Source organism: Agelaius tricolor, unplaced genomic scaffold, assembly GCF_023055355.1.
Source record: "Agelaius tricolor isolate 1412-34295 unplaced genomic scaffold, bAgeTri1.0.p SCAF_32, whole genome shotgun sequence".
Lineage (NCBI taxonomy): Eukaryota > Metazoa > Chordata > Aves > Passeriformes > Icteridae > Agelaius > Agelaius tricolor.
This window is the reverse complement of record NW_027269292.1, coordinates 6,329,891-6,350,346: the sequence shown is the minus strand read 5'-3', so window position 1 is coordinate 6,350,346 and position 20,456 is coordinate 6,329,891. Positions and strand designations below refer to the sequence as shown.

At 53.5% G+C, this 20,456-nt stretch overlaps 1 protein-coding gene across 2 annotated transcripts in view; it reads left to right on the top strand.

Annotated features, from left to right (window-relative positions):
* Positions 1 to 10,720: 10,720 nt before the first annotated feature.
* Positions 10,721 to 20,456, top strand: part of RPTOR (regulatory associated protein of MTOR complex 1) — a 108,928-nt gene continuing 99,192 nt past the window's right edge. For both annotated transcript variants that reach the window (XM_071451539.1, XM_071451538.1), the window contains exon 1: positions 10,721 to 11,344. In XM_071451539.1, coding sequence (XP_071307640.1) covers positions 11,183 to 11,344 — 162 coding nt within the window. In that variant the 5' untranslated portion in view covers positions 10,721 to 11,182. The remainder of the gene's footprint in view (positions 11,345 to 20,456) is intronic.

Here is a 20,456-nt window from a genome sequence, read left to right as displayed (position 1 = left end):
GAGCTGAGCGTGTCACTGAACCAATTTCCCTCGCAATCTTTTGTCATCCACAGCACATTATGCGGAGATGAGCCCAAGGTGACAAATGCAATAAAATAAACACTCGGATGCTATGGTGATGGAGACCAGGAAGTGCCTGGATGGGAAAAAACAACAAAGCTGTGCTACAAGAGATAAGCAAAATAACCCCCGTGGCTCCTAATGCAAAGAAAGGACTGGAAAACATGATCAGGATTTCAGCTTTCCCAGAATCACTGAATCATGCAATAGGATCTGTTATTGCTTCTGTAGATTTAGGAGCTGTGTGGCTGTAATGGAGTAATGGAGCCCCTGTTTTTAACTCTTCCCTTGCCTCTTCCCAAGCGCTCGGCAGCAGCTGATTTATGGCTCTGTGGCTGCAAAGAGCTGAGCACAGCTCTCAAGGACCCTCGCAGGTGCTTTAGCCCTGAACAGGAGCCAGCAGGCACATTTGTACTGTGATGGACAGGATGGCTTTGGGCAGCCCGGGGGGCTCCCAGCCCCGTGGCCGTGCAGGGCTGGGGGTGTCAGTCTGTCTGCTCCACACCAAGCTCTGTGTGGGAGCAGCCCCAGCGCCGGTGCAGAGAGGGCAGCTCTTCAAAGTGGCCAAATCTCTCTAATCCCAGGAGCTGGAGCCCCAGGGAGCAGGCAGTGGGAGCTTTCTCTCCTGCTAGTGCAGCCTGCTGTACATAAACCATCTCCTGTGGGGTGATGCTGGTTCTGCAGTGAAGTCTCCTCTGCGGAGTGGGAACGGGGAGATCCATTATGGGATGGAGGCAGCCTGAGATGGGGAACAGCAATGGCTGCACTGGCAGGAGCTCAGCTCCCTCTGTCTGGCCATGGGGCTGCTGGTTGTGCCCCTCTTGTCACTGAGGCTGCTGAGGGAACGTCCCCTGCAGCCACATTGCCATCCCCACACCCCCAGCCCCACATCTCCATCCCCACACCCCCAGCCCAACATCTCCATCCCTATCCCCACATCCCAATCCCCACATCCCCATCCCCATCCCCATCCCCACATCCCCATCCCTACATCCCCATCCCCACACCCCCAAGCCCAGCAGGCTCAAAGCAGGGCAGGGCAGACACTGCCACGTTTTTTTGTCTTTTTTTTTTTTACTAGAAGTACTTGTTCTTGGGGAAACTGCAGCAAGGGCAGGGTCTGTGGCCACAGCACCACTGCCTGTGCATGCAGAGCCCAGATGTGGGGGGGCAAGATCACCTCCAAAGCCTTTTCCTTCTGCAGCTGGACCAGGGAAGCAGCCCCCAGCTGCTCCATGCTTCTCTTGAGAATGCTGTATATGCAAAATGGGGTTTTTTGGTGCCTTCTAAAGGGTGCAGGTGTCACTAGAGCAGCTGAGGCACGGGGTGCAGCCAGTGCACACACCGTGTGTGAGATGGAGGATTCCCTTCTGTGACAGGCACACTCTGGACAGGAGTTGGGAATTTTGCTGCATTTTGCTGCAGTCTTTCTTTGCAGATCTTTCCCTCTCTCTCTCTCCCTCTCTCACACATTCACTCTCTTGCCTTTTTCCCTTCCCTTGCTTTCATTGCTCCCATCTCACCAGCCAGTCTGCTCCTAAATTGCCTGACATTTACACTCAGTGAGGCTCGGGAGTGTGGTCTCTGTACCAGTAGGTCTCTGTGATGCTATAGGGACACAGATCCTTTCATTACAAATAATTAATTTAGCTCTATATTGCATAACATCCTAAAAAGCTTTCTAGGGCAGTCTCATGCTAGCTGGATGCACAGTTCCTATCAATATTACATTACATTTGGGTACAACGGTTATGAAGTTTCATTAAAAATTTAATTTGTGGTTTAAAACTGCAGCATCCCCTTAAAAGTGTGGCAGAGAAGCCATTCTGGGTGCTGGAGGGCCGAGCTGGCAGTGGCCAAAATTGCAGAGGGGAGAGCTGCAGAGGGGCCTGGGGTGGGCAGGTGCTCCCAGCACGGGAACGCAGGGCTGGGCTGGAGCAGGGGGAGCCGGGCCGGGTCCCGCCGGGTTCCTGCCCCGCTTTTCGAGCAGGGACCGAAGCTTTCAGCCGTGCCCAGAGCGCTGAGCCCATCCTCGCTGCGCCCACCTGGGACGGCATTTGGGCCATGCCAAAGGAGGGCGATGCCCGAGGGGCAGGGCAGGAGCGCGGTGGGTGCCAGGGCTGAGGGCAGGAGGCCGCTGTGCCCGTGGCACACATCGCTGTCACTGTCCCCCTCCCGGCTGGGAGCGCAGCTCCGGGGGCAGAGCGGGGCCGAGCTCCGCGGCGATGCCTCGGCAGCGGAGCTGAATGGAGCCGCTCCCCACAGCCCGCATCCGCCTCGCCATTGATTTGTGCAGGAATTCCCCCCTGTCTGCACACACGCACGTCACAGGAGCCGCCAGCTTTTCCTCCCAGCCCATCGCTCCGGTCGTTTTTCAGCGCTGTCTGGATTTCCCCGCAGTGAGGGAGGCGAGGTGCCTGCGGTGGGATGGAGGCCAGCCCAGTGCTCCCAGTGCTCCCAGTGCTCCCAGGGCTGCCCGGCTGTGCTGTGGGACCGGCCCTGCCGCCCCGGCTCTGCTCAGGGATGCTCTGGGGTGGCGCAGGGCTCAGCTCCCCCCAAAAACGGTGCCCCCGTGTCCTACAAACCCCACGGCCGTCATTTCTCCCCCTGCCCAGCAAACCGGGGGGAATTCACAGCCAGGGTCGGGGCTTTCAGAAATCAGCACGGTTCTGGTGTTTGCTGTAGGGCTGCAGAGATCACTTCCCCTCCCCCAGTGAGGATAATAATGGGGAGTGGGTTCCTAAATCCCTTAAGCTTCTTTGATAGCTTCAATATTTATCTGTAATCCTTCTGGTGCTTCTGAACAGACACAGCTCTGTGTCCCTGTTGCTCTGGAGCTTCTTCCCACCTTGCAGTGTTCTCTTTTCGTGGGAGAAGAGGCAGGGCAGGATGAGAAGGAAACATCAAAAGCTGGTGACACTGCTGTGCCCTAGTTTTTTCCATGATTATTTATTATTTTGCAGTCTCTTGCTCCCTTTCTCCCACTCCCTGTGTTGTGTTCTGTTCCTGTGCTGTGCTGGGGTGAGCCAGGCTGCACACCGGGTGCCTCCAGAGCTCTGTCCTCAGCTGAGGGGGAGAGAAAATAGAGCAAAGGCTCGTGGGGCAAGATAAGGGCAGGGAGAAAGCCCTCAGCGATCACCACCACGGGCAAGCAGGCTGGACTTGGGGAAATTAGTTTGTTACCAATCAAATCAGAGTAGGATAATGAGAAATAAAAACTAAATTGGATGGATGGATGGATGGATGGATGGATGGATGGATGGATGGATGAGGGATGGATGGATGGATGGATGGATGGATGGATGGATGGATGATGGATGGATGGATGATGGATGGATGGATGGAATCCATGGATGGATGGATGGATGGATGGATGGATGGATGGACGGATGGATGATGGATGGGGGATGGTGGATGGATGGATGATGGATGGATGGATGGATTATGGATAGATGATGGATGGATGGATGATGGATGGATGGATGGATTATGGATAGATGATGGATGGATGGATGATGGATGGATGGATGGATGATGGATGGATGGATGATGGATGGATGGATGGATGGATGGATGGATGGATGGACGGATGGATGGATGGAATCCATGGATGGATGGATGGATGGATGGATGGATGGATGATGGATGGAATCCATGGATGGATGGATGGATGGATGGATGGATGATGGATGATGGATGGATGGATGGATGGATGGATGGATGGATGGATGATGGATGGATGGATGGAATCCATGGATGGATGATGGATGGAATCCATGGATGGATGGATGGATGGAATCCATGGATGGAATCCATGGATGGATGGAATCCATGGATGGATGGATGGATGGAATCCATGGATGGATGGATGGATGGAATCCATGGATGGAATCCATGGATGGATGGAATCCATGGATGGATGGATGGATGGATGTTGTGGGTGAATGGATGGATGTGCAGCAGGACAAGCCTGGAAGGAGTTCCAGGTGCAGATTGGGTACATGGATCCCGGCCTGGGTTGGACAGGTGGGAGTGCAAGCACGGGGACAGGGACAGGGACAGGGATTAGGGAGCTGAGCTGGCTCTGCCCCAAACAGGGAGCAGCTGGAGCAGGGACAGGGAGGTTTGGAGGGGCAGAGCTCAGATCCTGGGTGCTGGGAGGGGATCTGATGCGCCAGAGCCAATTCATGTTGCAGGGTTCGGGGTTAAAACACAGAAGGTTTTAAACCAGGATGGAGAAAACCACTCCAAGGCAACGGGGATTCCCTGAGCTTGCTGCTGTGACCCCGAGCTTGAGGGCAGCTTTTAGTGGGCAAAGGGCTCTCCGGATGCTGAGTCTCTGCAGAGAGGCTGCATTAGGGCTGGGAGCATCGATTCCTGTACAAGGTCGAGGCTCCAGCAGCTGCAGAGAGACCGAAGGTGACTGGAAAGGCCCAGGAGCTGCTCCAGGCTCTGAGAGAAGCTGGAGACGCTTTGGCTGCTGTGCAGATTCCCAAGCCCCAAGTGAAGACAGGATGAGAAATCTCTGTAAAACACTGAATTATTTCTTATCAGCCAAAGGGAAATGTCAGGTCCTGCAGCAAAAGGAAGGCAGGAATTTCGGGCTGAAGGCTTTAGCCGGGCCCGGGAGGAGCTCCCCGGCTCTGTCGGAGCTGATACCGATCTACACGGTGTTTAAGGAAACATTTCTGCGCTTCTAATGAGAAAAGCAGAGAATATCTGCCCAGGTGCCATCGATCACGTGCAGTTAAACACACGCAGCCCGATCACCTCGCAAATTGCCCGGCCTGCGAGGAGACAAAGGCAGATAATGCTAAGGGATGAGCGGCTCGGAGATGGATGGCGGGGCTGCAGAACTCTATTAACAGCTCCTCCAAAGCCTCGCATCTATCGCATCCCCGCCGTATCGAGCGCAGCCCGCTCGGCCTTCCCGAGGAACACAGCTCCATTAAGCAGCCGATCGCTGTCAGTGTGCGGAGGGGTCATTCGAGTCTCCCCTGCCCGCCGGGAACGCAGAAATCTTCACATCTGCCGTGAACTGGAGTCGCCTTCGGGGTCAAACGCGGCGCCTGCTTCACGGTCTAAATGACTTCCAGCTTGTGTACTACCTGGAACCCGAGGATGTCAAATGCTCTCATTAACTCAACTCTACAGCCTCTGATTCATCCGGAAACTCGCCCTGTTGTAGCTCAGGGGAGGCAAAGCCAGCAGATTAAAACTCCCAAATTTTCTGCTTCCAAAAGCTGCATCACCTTTCCTTTCTCCCCCTCTCTTCTTCCTTGGTGAAAAATTTCCCCCGATGCCAAAATGTTTCTTCCACTGAAAGAGCAAGGGGAGATTTCTGACCGAGTATTTATTCTGGCCTTTTCAGCGTGAGAGGAGAACGTGAATCCCTGTCACATTCCCAGCGGGTGCTGCTGACCAAAACCCCACTTTGCACCCTTTTTAAATGCCCCCCGTATTTTTGAGGCAGTTTGCCTGTGCTCAGAAGACCACATCCCGTCACACCAGGGGCTGGGGCGCTGCAGAACACCCCTGGGAATGGGAAAAGGCTCAGGGGGCACCTCCTCACTCCCTAAAACTCCCTGGCAGGAGGGGGAGGCTGGGCTCTGCTCCTTGGGAGCAACAGGACAAGAGGAAATGGCCTCAGGCTGTGCCAGGGGAGCTTCAGGCTGGATACTGGGGGAAATTTCTGGAAATGGCCTCAGGCTGTGCCAGGAAACGCTCAGGTTGGATATTGGGGGAAATTTCTTACTCCAAAAGGATTGTCCAGCCCTGGCACAGCTGCCCAGGGTGGAGTCCCCATCCCTGGGGGGATTTAAAGACACCTGGGGACATGGTCAGTGCTGGAGAATGGTTGGGCTTGGCGGTCTCTGAGGGTTTTTGCAGCTCAGAAAATTCTGTGCAGGGAAAAAGCCTCAGCTTCACATCCCTGCCCCAGTGCCTGTGCTGGGAAACCACAGCAGGAGCTGCTGCCCTGCTCTGGGGGCACCTGTGGGGCAGGTACAGCACCAAACCCCCTTGGCAGGTTCAGGGGCACCTGTGGGACAGGTACAGCACCAAACCCCCCCTGGCAGCTCTGGGGGCACCTGTGGGGCAGGTACAGCACCAAACCCTCCTGGCAGGTTCAGGGGCACCTGTGGGGCAGGTACAGCACCAAACCCCCTTGTCAGGTTCAGGGGCACCTGTGGGGGACAGGTACAGCACCAAACCCCCCTGGCAGCTCTGGGGGCACCTGTGGGGGACAGGTACAGCACCAAACCCCCTTGTCAGGTTCAGGGGCACCTGTAGGGAGCAGGTACAGCACCAAACCCCCCTGGCAGCTCCGGGGGCACCGTTTGAGGACACGATTCCTCCTCTGCAGTGAGCAGGCAGTGCCGGGAGCCGGCGGGAAGAGCCGGGGCAGCTCAGCCTGGCAGGGGAGGTCACCGGGAGGCTTCCCGAGCCGGGCAATGTGTGAATCATGCTCGGATGCGATCGGCTTTGGCACAGAGCAGCGCCCGCCCCCTTCTCACCTGCAGCCCCAGCCCCAGCCCCAGCCCGGCTCCAATGGGACCGCTGAAATCACGCTCGGTTCAACACAGATCTTCTCCCCGATCAATATTTTACCCACTGTCTTCAGGCTGCAAAGCTGCCCCCACTGAAATGTTGAAGCAAACCTTGCTGTTGGCCCCTAAATGGCCCAAAATGCCCCAAAACCAGCCCTGGCCGTGGAGGGGCTGCCCTGGGGAAGGAAGGCGCCCACCTGCACACGAACACCTGCCCTCAGAGCCCCAGGCAAGGGGGCCTGGTGGCCTTTTGGCTCCCAGAACGGAGCTTTGCATCCATCTGACTCACGTGGTGACCTGTGAGGTTGAGTAATGAAACGGAAAGATGAGATCTCTGGTGATATTTATGAGCAACATTCTTCTTTCCATATCTGTGTTTCTTCCTGCCCAAAAGTGGAATTAGAATTAGATAGCTGAATGAGGCAAAACAAAGGACATTGACAGAGCCTGAGATAGGAGAGGATTTTTCATTAAAAAGAGTGACAGGTGGGAGAATGCGTCCAAACGTGTCTCTGGAAGATAATCCTGCATTTTGGGTTCAGGGCATCACTCACTGTGCCTTACCTGACACGGTGTCCCCACTCCTGGGATTCCCTGGGAACAAGGGGGATTTAATCTGTTATTCTGTGGGGCAGGAGGGCTGGCTGTGCTTGGAAGGGCGCTCCTGAGGGCAGCCCTGGCACCACCTCTGCCCTCAGGAGCAGCAGGGAATGCTGAGCAGCACAGGGAGAGCCCGTGCAGGGCAGAGGGCACCCTGAGATCCTGTGGGAGGGCTGGGAGCACCCAGCAGGGCAGGGCTGGTGCCTCCCACCACAGCCAGGGCACCACTGCTGAGCTGAGCCCTCTGTGCCCATCCCTGTGCCCATCCCTGTGCCCATCCCTGTGCCCGTCCCTGTGCCCATCCCTGTGCCCATCCCTGTGCCCATCCCTGTGCCCGTCCCTGTGCCCGTCCCCGTGCCCGTCCCTGTGCCCATCCCTGTCCCCGTGCCCGTCCCCGTGCCCGTCCCTGTGCCCATCCCTGTGCCCATCCCCGTGCCCATCCCTGTGCCCATCCCTGTGCCCGTCCCTGTGCCCGTCCCTGTGCCCATCCCCGTGCCCATCCCTGTGCCCATCCCTGTGCCCATCCCCGTGCCCATCCCTGTGCCCATCCCTGTGCCCATCCCTGTGCCCGTCCCTGTGCCCATCCCTGTGCCCGTCCCTGTGCCCATCCCTGTGCCCATCCCTGTGCCCATCCCTGTGCCCGTCCCTGTGCCCTGCAGCTCGGCCAGGTGAGCCCAGCCCAGCCAGGTGAGCCCAGCTCCCCTCAGGGACCCCTCAGGCAGTGTCCCAGACACCCCGAGGGGACAGGCAGTGTGAAAAATGTGTATTTCATAATTGGCTTTTAGCAGATATTCAAGTGAATATTATATGTGTTATGTTAGAAAGTTATTGATTTTCTTAAGTAGCGTGTTAAAATATAGTTTTAGGTTATAACATGATGTTAAAATAGAAACTATGCTATGTGAGATACACTTTTAAAAGAGAGGAATGAGGTGCTCTCACCGAGGTAGAAGCCACAGGACACCTGAATCTTTCAGAGAAAGAGAATTTATTGCTCCATTATCAGAAGAAACGAACTTGTTCCTGCCTCGCTCAGCCCCCATCAGGATCCAGAGGGAGAAGCTGACACTGCCCAGACAGAATCCTGTGTTTGAATGGAATTTATGCACCATGGATGAGGTGTATGAATATGCAACAGGCTGTTGTTTTTAAGGGTTAATCCTCTGTTAATGTGGGTCCTTTTTCAGGTTTATTTTGCCCAGAAAAGGTACCAGGACTGTCCATGACACTTTGTTCTTATTGCCTTGTATTGTCCTAATCCCAATTGTCCAAATTTTTATTACTGTAATTATATTACTGTTTTTATAACCATTTTATTACTATTAAACTTTTAAATTTCTTGAATCTTGGTGTCTTGTTGCTGTTACCTTTATGCAAAGAATGTCTTGGTTATCTTACCCATTCCTTGAGCTAGTTACACAAAGTATCTTACAGCACATTGTTTCTATTTTAATTTTATGCTATAGCCTACAAACGATATTAACCACACTACTTAAAAGGATTAATACAGCACTACTTTCCAACATAACACATAGAGTATTCATTTTAATATTTGTGAAGAGCCAATCACATAATACTCATTTTTCACACCCAGGGACTGGGATTGTGTTGTTTCTCCAGATCCCCCCATGGCAGGGCATTGCAAATAAAGATTTTTAAGGTCCCTTGCCACCCAAAGAATTCTGCAATTCTCTGGTTTTGTGCGGCTGCTGTTGAGGAATTCATTAGAGGCTAGCAGAAACACAGCCATAAGCATTTTCTGCAGCTCCTGCTGATCACAATCATGCGGCTCTCGTCAGCCATCAGCACCGTGAGGCACCGAACCAGGAGAGGCAAGGAGCAAAAGCAAACCTTGGCCACCCCAGGAACATCCCCTGCCAATCTCCCAAGCTCTTGCAGAGCAAGGTCCTTGCGTTGGAAACGCTCCATGAGTGTAAACACAAGGAGAGTATTTATGAAAATTAATGGTCCTGTAAATCAAATTACACACGTATTCTTGCCTTTCTACTTTGAAATGATTTTCACACGTTCAAGTGTTCCAAATGTGAATGTGGTGGGGCTTGATTGCTGCCGGGAGTAAACATTGAGGAACTTCCTCAGCAGCAATGTTTGATTTCCATTAACCTTCAGTGTAACAGCAAGGAGGATCTATGCCTGAAATTCTCCACCTGCCTTTCCTGCTGTGTGGAGTGAACGTGCACCAGACACATCTGCTGGGGGCTGTGCCCAGTCCCACCACTCTCCAGGGCAGTTTTAGCCCAGAATAAACGAGCACACAATACAAAGTGAGCTCCAAGGAAGGCCGGGCTGGGCCGGCAGCTGTGCCTGGGTGTGTTTGGAGCAGCAGCGCACACCAGGGTGAGGCTGGCACAGCTCCCAGCCAGCAGCTCCGACCAGGGGCTGGCTTTCAGCTGAATTGGAGGCGAATCTCAAATCTCACCTCAGCTCTGCAGGCGCAAGGGGCTGCTCCAGGGACAGGGACAGGGACAGCGGAGCCACACAGGGACACCGGGAGGAATTTCCCTCATGGAAGGGGCGGTCAGGCTGTGAAAAATGCCTGTTTTATGGTTGGCTTTTCGCAAATATTCAAATGAATATTATATGTGTTGTGTTGGAAAGTGATGCTGCATTAATTCTCTGAAATAGTGTGGTAAATATAGTTTTATGTTACAACAAAATGTTAAAATAGAAACTATGCTATGTAGGATACTTTTTTTTTCTAAAGAAAGGACTTGCACTGAGATAGCAGCCACAGGACACCTGAATCTTTCAGAGAAAGAGAATTTATTGCTCCATTATCAGGAGAAATGAACTTCTGAACTTCTTCCTGCTTTGCTCGGGCAGAACGACTTTGTTAGGATTATGAGGAAGAGGTTGACACTGCCCAGACAGAATCCTGTGTTTGAATGGAATTTATGCATCATGGATAAGGTGTATGAATATGCAACAGGCTGTTGTTTTTAAGGGTTAATCCTCTGTTAACGTGGGTCATTTTCGGGCTTCTTTTGCTCAGAAAAGGTACCCAGACTGTCCGTAACTCTTTGTTTCTATTGTCTCATATTGTCCTAATCCCAATTGTCCAAATGATTAGTACTCTAATTATATTACTATTTTTATAACCATTTCATTACTATTAAACTTTTAAAATTTTAAAAACAAGTGATTGGCGTTTTTCACAAGGCCTCGGCAGGGGCTGCCACAGAGGAACACCAGGAGGAATTTCCCCATGGAAAGGGTGCTCAGGCCTTGGCAGGGGATGCCCAGGGAGGGTTGGAGCGTCCATCCCTGGAATGTCCAAGGAATTCCTGGATGTGGCACTCAGAGCTCTGCGCTGGGGACAAGGTGGGGATGGGGCACAGCTCCATGGGCTGGGAGAGCTTTTCCAGCCTCAGGGATTTCGGGATTCTGGGCTTCCCCATGGCAACGCGCCGTCCCCATGGCAACGCGCCGTCCCCGCGGCGGAGCGCGCGGCGCGGCGTGTCCCGCGCGGCGGCCCGTACCGCGGGGCATTGTGGGCCGGGCAAGATGGCCGCCCCCGTGCCGCGGTGCTGAGCCCAGCCGCGCTCGCCGGCGCCCCGGGACGCGCGTCCCGTCCGCCGCCGCTCGTCCCCGGAGCGCTGCTCGCCGAGCCGCCCTCGGCCCGCCGGTGTGCCAGGGAGCCGCGATGGGCCGGGCGCCGTGCCCGCCGCAGGGAGCGCGGGGCCCGCGGGGGTAGAGGTGCGAGGGAGGCCCCGGGCCCGGTCCCTCGCCGGTCCCTCGGTGCTCCCCGGGCCGCGCCACCGAGCCCGGCCGGGGCCGCTGCCTGCGCCAGGTGAAGGCGCTGCGTGTCCCGGGTCCGTCCTTGCCCGCGCACCGGGCAGCGCCGCCCCCGCCGCCCTTGGCCCGTCGTGCCCCTCCGGCCGGAGGGACCCCCGGCCCCGCTGGGTGCCGGGCTGGACATCGCTGCCCACCCTGTGCCCGGAGCTCCCCCGCCCATGGAGTCTGAGATGCTGCAGTCGCCTCTCCTGGGGCTCGGGGAGGAGGATGAGTCCGACCTGACGGACTGGAACTTGCCCCTGGCCTTCATGAAGAAAAGGCACTGCGAGAAGATCGAAGGCTCAAAGTCTTTGGCTCAGAGCTGGAGGATGAAGGACCGGGTAATGCTCCAGGGCACCGTGGGGTTTGCAGAGAAGCACTCGGGGTACAGGTGGAGCAGGAGTCGGAGCTCAGAGGGTGCTGAGCTGTAGCCAGGTGAAACGCTGGCTGTGGATCCCGTGGTTTGTGTCCTGGTGTGGGGTTAGGGCAGCAAACCTGCAGCTGCCCCAGAGACACTGGTGTGATGCTCATGGCCCCGGGCTCTTGGAGCAGCTCCTTCACTTAGGCTCTTTACATGCAGCTTGGTGTGTTCTGGGCAAGGCAGTGGAGTGCCCGAGCTCAGGAGGAGCTGCAGGTGCAGGAATTGCAGCAGTCTGGGGGTGCAGCTGCACTGGAGCTGGGTGGGTTTGCTGTGCACAGGGGACAGTGAGGCTGTCCTGTGCACAGACAGGTTGTGGGGTTTTGGAGGCAGGACATGGTTTTTGATGGAACTCTGGGTGTGTTACAGCAGGAACTCCTGGGTACACACAGGCTGTGGGGCTCTGGAGGCAGGGCACAGTTTTCAGATGGAACTCTGGGTGTGTTACAGGAGCTCCTGGGGTGTCTGGGGACCTGTTGTGTGTCACTGACAGTGCTGGGAGTGACACAGACACGTCCCAGCTGGGAGTCTGGGATCCTCTGCTGCCTCTGTGGGACACCTTCAATGGCTCAGTAAAGAGCAAAGCAAACACCTAAGAAATGTCCTGGACCGTCATCTGCACTTGTTCTGTTCTTGGAAGCTGCTTAGGGTCCCAGCCTTGCTGGCTCTCCCAGTTCTTGCACCCATAACTTTGTGTTTGTAGGTGTTTGTGGGTATTTATGGGTTTTTCTGGTGACCAGATTTCTGTTAGGTTTATGATCCTCTTGTAAAGGATGGAATAACTCATTGGAATGCAAGCTGTAATTTCTGTGCCCAGGCTGTCCCTGAGTCTCAGTGTTCCCAGAGTGGTGATTGCATTGCTCAGAAGTTCCGAACCATGATCTGAAGGTGGGACTTGGCAGCTCATTGCTGGCTTGAGCTGAGGCTTTGGGTGTGATGTGAAGGCAGCACAGACACCACGCTGGGTGCTCTGCTCCAAAGGCTTCTGGCACACAGGAGACTTTCTCCACTAGACTGTGGAGGTGTGATGAGCTTGCTGGTCTATTTTAGGTGCCTTCCTGGGAGGCTTCCTGTTCCTCCATCCCTGATCTGCAGAGTTGCCTGTTTCTAATTCAGGAATGACTTTGCCCTCCTTGTGCTGATCAATAGGTTGTGCAGCAGCAGCAGATCAGGGGGTGCTCAGGGGTTCTCTGTGGCTGCTGTGAAATGTTTCAGGTGCCTGCTACCATCAGTGCCCAGCCCAGCTCCTGCTGCCTGGCTCTGTGGAGCTGCAGTTCCCTCCCCTGGGACTCTCTGTGCCATAAAGTCATGGCTGTTGCTGCTGCTGCTCTCTGGGGACCAGCTCAGTGGGGCTGGGCCCTGCTCACTCTCCAAGAAGCTGAATCTGACTCTTGTGAAAGAAGAAAATAGAAGCAAATCTCAAATTTTCAGTTTAGTTCTTCTGCTTTCTCTGCCAGCTGGAGATAACTTCAAACACCAGTACACCAAATAACTTCCTACCAGGGCAGTGGTGCAGCTCAGGCATCGTTTGTGTCTGGATCAGGGATCCTCTGGACAAACTTCTTGTTGTGTTTAATTACTTTTTGTTTAAGAACAGGTGCCTTAAGCTGTTAGGTACCAAAAGCTCATAAAGACACCTGAGAGAGGAAGAGCAGCTGATTTCAGAATGCTCAACCTCATTCCTTTTAGATCTCAGCAGCTGTTTGTCATGTCTTGTATTTTGTTCCCCTTTTCAGCTGTCACTGGCTGTCTCCTGAGTGCTTAATGTGAGGTAACAAGGGCAGAGCCCCAGCTGGGGAGGGAAGGGGATGAGGATGGGGTTTGGAATGCTGCAGGGGGGATGTCTGGTAAATATTTCCACCCACTGAGCTCGAGTTTGGCTAACCCTGCAAACAGTTCACAGAATCTGATCAGGTTTGACCTCGTGTCCACGTGCAGGAGGTGGAGGGAGGGCAGCTCACTCATGCTGCTGTTTTCCCATGGCCCAGCTGGGTGGGACAGGTTTGTCCAGGGAATGGAGCACCTGCAGAAAACCCAGGAGCTTGGGCTTTGTGGGGTTTTCCTGTGAGCAGTGGTGCTGTGAGGGCAGCCTGTGCCATCAGGGTGAAGCTGATGGGCTCTTGATTTCCTGCTTTTTGTACCTGAACTGCTTTGTTTTGCTCTCTGGCATCACAAATTAATTACCTCCACTTTTAGCTGTCTTCAGGAAGTTTCTTCTCTTCCTCTTCCCTTGCCTTCCCCACTGTCCCCAGTGGCCTGCAGCCCTGTCAGTGCCCACAGCCCCTGGTGTCCCTCTGTCCTTCCAGCCCAGCCCATGGCTCAGCCCCTTCTTCCCTGCAGGCCCAGGGGGAGCCTCTGTCCCCACCCCAAATTCCTGCAGCTCCTTTTGGCTCTTGGCTGCCTTTCCCACAAGCCAGGGCTGATGGAGGTGTGCTCCTCTCTCTGGGTGCTGCAGGGGATGTGCCTCTGCCTGTGAGCTGAGTGTGGGAAACGTTTCAGAACCTTCAGTGTGATCCATGAGCTCCCCACAGCCCAGGCTGGGGCCATTCCCTGCCACTGAACACCCCAGCCTGTCCCTGAATGGAGAGGTGCTCAAAGGTGAGCCCAGACGAGGCTCTGCAGTCCCAGGGCAGGTAAAGCTGTGGCATTTGCCCTGTGAATTCCCATTTCCCCTGTGAATTCCCATTTTCCCCCTGTGAATTCCCATTTTCCCCCTGTGAATTCCCATTTCCCCCTGTGAATTCCCATTTTCCCCCTGTGAATTCCCGTTTCCCCCTGTGAATTCCCATTTCTCCTGTGAATTCCCATTTCCCCCTGTGTATTCCCATTTCCCCCTGTGAATTCCCATTTCCCCCTGTGAATTCCCGTTTTCCCCCTGTGAATTCCCATTTCTCCTGTGAATTCCCATTTCCCCCTGTGAATTCCCATTTCCCCCTGTGAATTCCCATTTCTCCTGTGAATTCCCATTTCCCCCTGTGTATTCCCATTTCCCCTGTGAATTCCCATTTTCCCCCTGTGAATTCCCATTTTCCCTGTGAATTCCCATTTCCCCCTGTGAATTCCCATTTCCCCTGTGAATCATGGAAGCCCCAAGCAGTGGCAGATTTTGCCTTATTCATCGAGGAGTCATGGGGAGTGAGCAGAGCTCTACTACAGTTAGAGGAAGTGATTCACAGCTTTGGGAGTGGAATGACTCCTCTTTTCATCTTGCTTTGTTGCTCTAAAAACCCCAGAGTTTATGTGAAGTTGAAGGTTCTTTAGAAGGCAGAGTTCTGATAAGGGGAGAATCAAATCAGCAGAGTAATGAGTGGTAAATGTAGAGAAAATAAGTGAGAATTCACTGGTGTCCCCCGCCCCTTCCTCCATGAGGGCTGCTCTGAAAACATTTAATCCTTCCTCTCCCCCTTCCGTGGACTGCATATGCCATCAAAGTGACACTGCTTTGATCTATTATTTATTTAAAGAATATTTTTAACACAAGAGGGTTGGAATTATGCTTTGTGTATTGAATTAAATCTCCCAGCCTCTGTAGCAACCAAAGCATATAACTTGATTTAAAGAAAAAGACTCCAAGTACACCAGGTTTTCCTGACAAGTTGCTATTAAATTGTGAATATTTAAATTAAGATTTGCTGTATTTATATAGATTTCTAAGATAAGCAAAGAGCAACAAAGCTGATTGTAATACTTTCACCTCAACATTTTTTTTCCTGCTGCCTCATAACTTGCTGAGTGAGAATTAAATCCTGTTTTTATGAGAAGAGGGATCCACAATTAGTTTTCTCTGGAAATGCAGATGTGCTTGATTCAGATGAGCAGGGTTTGCCTGGTTTCACAGGACACAGGAGGTGCCAGCCCCAGGGCTGGTGGCTTCCTGGGCAGCTGGGCTGTGCTTGGCCCCAGAGCTGCTGCTCAGTGCCTCAGGGCTGTGCTGACCTTCTCCCCTGGCCTGGCCAGAGGGGTCACTGATCCCTCTGGGGCTGCAGCTTTGCTGCCACATCTGATAGACCCCTCGGTCCATTTGGTGTTTGTCTTGTTCCTCTGCTCTTCTCTGGCCTCTTTCACTGGGTTAGCTGATGAGTTACCCAGTGCCAGGTTTGTGTTGGTGGCATCCCTCAGTGCCAGGCTGTGCTGTGGGGTGTCAGGGGTTCCTTCTCCTCTCCTGGTGCCACAGGCTGTGCCAGCAGCACCCTCACCAGTGCTTTTATCTGTGTTTGCATTTATTGACCCATCCCTGCGGAACTGGGGCACGGTGACCTCCAGCTCTTGTTGGCAGGGATGGAGCAGAGGGTAATTAGTGTAATTAGTGCAGTGCTGAGCAGAGGGCAGAGCAGGGGCAGTGCCAGGGGAGGAGGCTGTGGGAGCAGCCAGGGCTGGGTCAGGCCAGCACTCTGCAGCTGTGGATGGAGCCCTGTGCTGCTGTTCTGGGCTTCCTGCAGCAGGAGCTCAGGCTGCAGCCAGCTCTGTGCCATTCCTGTCCCTGCACAGCCAGCTCTGTGTCATTCCTGTCCCTGCACAGCCAGCTCTGTGTCCTGTCCCTGCACAGCCAGCTCTGTGCCATTCCTGTCCCTGCACAGCCAGCTCTGTGCCATTCCTGTCCCTGGCACTGCCAGCTCTGTGCCCTGTCCTGTCCATGCACAGCCAGCTCTGTGTCCTGTCCCTGCACAGCCAGCTCTGTGTCCTGTCCCTGCACAGCCAGCTCTGTGCCATTCCTGTCCATGCACAGCCAGCTCTGTGCCCTGTCCCTGGCACTGCCAGCTCTGTGTCCTGTCCCTGGCACAGCCAGCTCTGTGCCCTGTCCCTGCACAGCCAGCTCTGTGTCCTGTCCTGGCTGTGGCACAGCCAGCTCTGTGCCCTGTCCTGTCCATGCACAGCCAGCTCTGTGCCCTGTCCCTGGCACAGCCAGTTCTGTGCCCTGTCCCTGGCACAGCCAGTTCTGTGCCCTGTCCTGTCCATGCACAGCCAGCTCTGTGTCCTGTCCCTGGCACTGCCAGCTCTGTGCCCTGTCCTGTCCATGCACAGCCAGCTCTGTGCCCTGTCCCTGGCACTGCCAGCTCTGTGCCCTGTCCCTGGCACTGCCAGCTCTGTGCCCTGTCCTGTCCATGCACAGCCAGCTCTGTGCCCTGTCCTGTCCCTGGCACTGCCAGCTCTGTGCCCTGTCCTGTCCATGCACAGCCAGCTCTGTGCCCTGTCCCTGGCACTGCCAGCTCTGTGCCCTCTTGGCTGTGGCTCAGGGATTGCTCCTGGTCAAAGCCCCAGTGCATCCCCAGGCAGTGGCTGTGGGAGATCTGAGGGGCTGTCCAGGAGTGGTTGGAAGGAACATTTCAGGGAAGATCTGGAGCAGCAGCAGTCATGCCTGGGAAGATGGGCACCTCCTGAAGGCAGTGCCAGACAGGAGTGGGAATGCTGTGGAGCCAGGAGGAGAAGCCTGCAGGAATGCAAGGCATGGATGAGGAGGAAACCCTGCCACAGATAAATGGGGAGTGACACCTGGGACACTCCTCTTGTTGGTTCTTTGCAGGTTGTATAGAGAAAGCAAAGATCATTGGAGCAAAATGTTTGCTTTCTATTTTCATTATTTTTAGAATTGATTGGCAGAGAAGGAAAGCCCACATTGGCTCCAAGCATCCCTGAGTGGTTGGAAAGCAGCGTTGGCTGCTGGGCTGTGGCAGCCAGGAGCAGCCTGCTCCAGTCTGCAGTTTTAACCTGGAGCACAGTGGGCAACACCTTGGATCTCTGGGGGCCCTGGATGTCACTGCTGTCACACAGAGGAGCTGCACTGGAAGTGCCTGTGGATACCTGGCAGTGAGTGCCAGCAGAACTCAGCCACGAGCCTGGGAAGTGCTGCAGGGCACTCAGGGCAGCAGCTCAGAGTGGCCTTTGTTCCTCTCTATGAGGAGCTGGGGCTGTGGGCAGGAGCTGCCTGTGCTGGGCTCAATAAAGCCCTGAAGAGAATTCAGAGTGGCAGTGCTGAGTTCCGAGGTGAGAGAAGGAAACCCAGCCCTCAGGAGGAGTTGATCGAGGAATGTGGAGCAGGCTGGCACACCAGGAACCCACTCTGGGCTGCAGATGGCTGGAGACAACCTGCAGAGCTGTTGAATTATTAATGCCAGCTTGAAGGAGTTCTTTGCATTCTGCTGCTTCTCTTGCTGTGGAGAAGCACACGGAGATGATTTTTTTTTTTCCTTAACAATTTATTTATCTTAAACTTTACATTAAAAAAAATCCTTGAAACTGAAAGCTCTTCTTTTAAGATGCTTTACCTTGGAAGTGGTGCAGGAGCTGGAGGGGCAGCAGGGAGCTCTGTTCCCCTGGCTGGGGGACAGTCGTGTCCAGGTGGGATAGGGAGGGAACGATTCCTTCAGGAGCCTGGCATGGGTCCTGTGCAGCTGTGAGGGAGTGCAGGGGCAAGGCTTGGCTTGCCTTCAATACCTTCAGCCTTTTCTGATATCAGAAAATGATTTCAGGCTGACTTCAGAACCTTCAGCCTTTTCTGATATCAGACTGACTTCAGAAACTGATTTCAGAACCCTCAGCCTTTTCTGATTTCAGAAACTGATTTCAGAACCCTCAGCCTTTTCTGATTTCAGAACCTTCAGTCTTTTCTGATTTCAGAACCTTCAGCCTTTTCTGATTTCAGAAACTGATTTCAGAACCCTCAGCCTTTTCTGATTTCAGAACCTTCAGTCTTTTCTGATTTCAGGCTGATTTCCACTGTTCCTCAGTGGAAGGTGGTGCCAGAGCCCCAAGGATGATGCAGGACAGATGTCACCACTTGTCACCTCTCAGCTGGGAGCCCAAAAAAGGGGAAGGTTGGCAAAGAGCAAACAGGAACCTCTGGTGTTGCAGAGTGAACTGAGCTCGAGGGAGAACAATGTTTCCTCCTGTTAAATATTGCTGTTCCTGCTCTCTCTGGAGACCTCCTTGATGGAACATTTCATGGCAGGGCTCCAAAGGAGCCCACAGTCAGGAGTTACCTGAGGAACACCTCGCTGGTGGGGAAGAGAGTTGTGTTAAATCTGTAAATGTGGGTAAAGAAAAGTGTGAAGAAAAAAGGCTTCAAGGAGGGACTGAATTTCCTGCACAAGCAGGAAACTGAGCCTCCTGGCCAGGGAGGGTTTTCAAATGAGACTCACACGAGGATTTGGAATTTGGAAATTTGTCCTAGGATCTGTGTTTAATGCTGATAAGTTCATCCTCAACTCTGTAAAATAATGTATCTGCATATATTTCATGTTTAATGCTGACTTAATCTTGTGTTTGTATTAACTCCCAGAAGCAATTTGAACTCACTGGCATAAACCCAGGCAGGTTTCTAACACTTGAGTGTTCATCTGGGTAATGTTTAAGCACAAAGTTTTCAGCTTGCAAATTGCAGTGTAAAAATCAAATATTAATGGGGTCTAAAACGTCCAGTCTGAGATGTGCCACAAAATGCAGAATTTCTCATAAATGCACTGACTTCCTCTTGGTATTACTTGAACTAGAATATAAAGCAGTTCTATGGCTCTGAGTTCCAAACCTGGTCTCACCCAGGCTGAAATAAATGGGTGCCTTGGTTTCAGCCTGGCCTGGAGTCACTCCCAGGGATGCTCCAGTGGGGTCGGGTGGGTTCCCTGGGGTGATAAAACTTCACGTTTTCAATCAAACCCAGAAGAACATAATGGTTTTTTTCCCAGCTGAAAATACCTGCAGATATTGCACTGTACTCACCTGCAGATCTGTTTGGCCTCTAAATGAAATAAGAGGTGAATTAGGAATATTTTAGAAAGTCTTTAGCATAAGATGTAAATTTTAGTGTCAAATGCTTTAATAAGCAGCTACTCCCTGAGCAGACACAGAACTCCCTCTGCTCCCCCAGTCCCATTTCTGATGGCTTTGGGATGAATTCTCTGCCATCACTTCTCAGGAAGAGCATTTTGCCTGAGTGGATTTGGCCATTTAGGGATTGCAGGTTGTGACCCAGTGTTATTAAATCACTGGAAATCGGATGCAGTACAAGCTGGGGAGTTGTAGCCCATTTTTTAACATACAAATGACACTCCAAAGTGCAGAGCCCACAGTAAGAGCTGCTGTGGTTTGATCTTGAGCCTTTGCTGACAAGGCATTTTGGATATTGGTTTTCTTACAAACTCGCCAAATGTTCTCCTGCTTCATTTTTTAATTCTAACAAAAATCCATGGAAATGTATTCTGATGGATATATTCCTGAAACAGGGGAAAGAAAATTTCCACTGTCTTAATGACAGATGAGAATGTCCTCGTGCTGCTTGCATTAGGAACCTTTAAATATGCAGTGAAGTTTCTGGTGTGTTCCAAAAGAGTTTAGAAATGGGAAAAGCATTATTGGGGGTTTTTTTGATCAGTCACTTGCACTGTTCCAAAAGAGTTTAGAAATGGGAAAAGCATTATTGGGGTTTTTTTGATCAGTCACTTGCACAAACCCCTGCAGAGCCTGGGCTGAGCCCAGCGTGGGCAGCAGGGCCAGGGATTGTCCCCTCTGCCCCTCAGGTGAGACCCCACCTGCCCCAGCTCAGGCAGGACCTGGAGCTGCTGCAGAGCCCAGGGGAGGCTCCAGGATGATGCCAGGGATGGAGCAGCTCTGCTGGGAGGAGAGGCTGGCACAGCTGGCATTGCTCACCTGGGCAGGGGAAGCTTTGGGGTGAGCTCAGGGTGGCCTCAGAGAGGCTGGCACAGCTGGCATTGCTCACCTGGGCAGGGGAAGCTTTGGGGTGAGCTCAGTGTGGCCTCAGAGAGGCTGGCACAGCTGGCATTGCTCACCTGGGCACAGGAAGCTTTGGGGTGAGCTCAGGGTGGCCTCAGAGAGGCTGGCACAGCTGGCATTGCTCACCTGGGCAGGGGAAGCTTTGGGGTGAGCTCAGTGTGGCCTCAGAGAGGCTGGCACAGCTGGCATTGCTCACCTGGGCAGGGGAAGCTTTGGGGTGAGCTCAGTGTGGCCTTGCAGGGCCTGAAGGAGCTGACCAGAAATGCAGAGAGAGACAATTTCCAAGGGATGGAGTGGCAGGACAGAGGGGA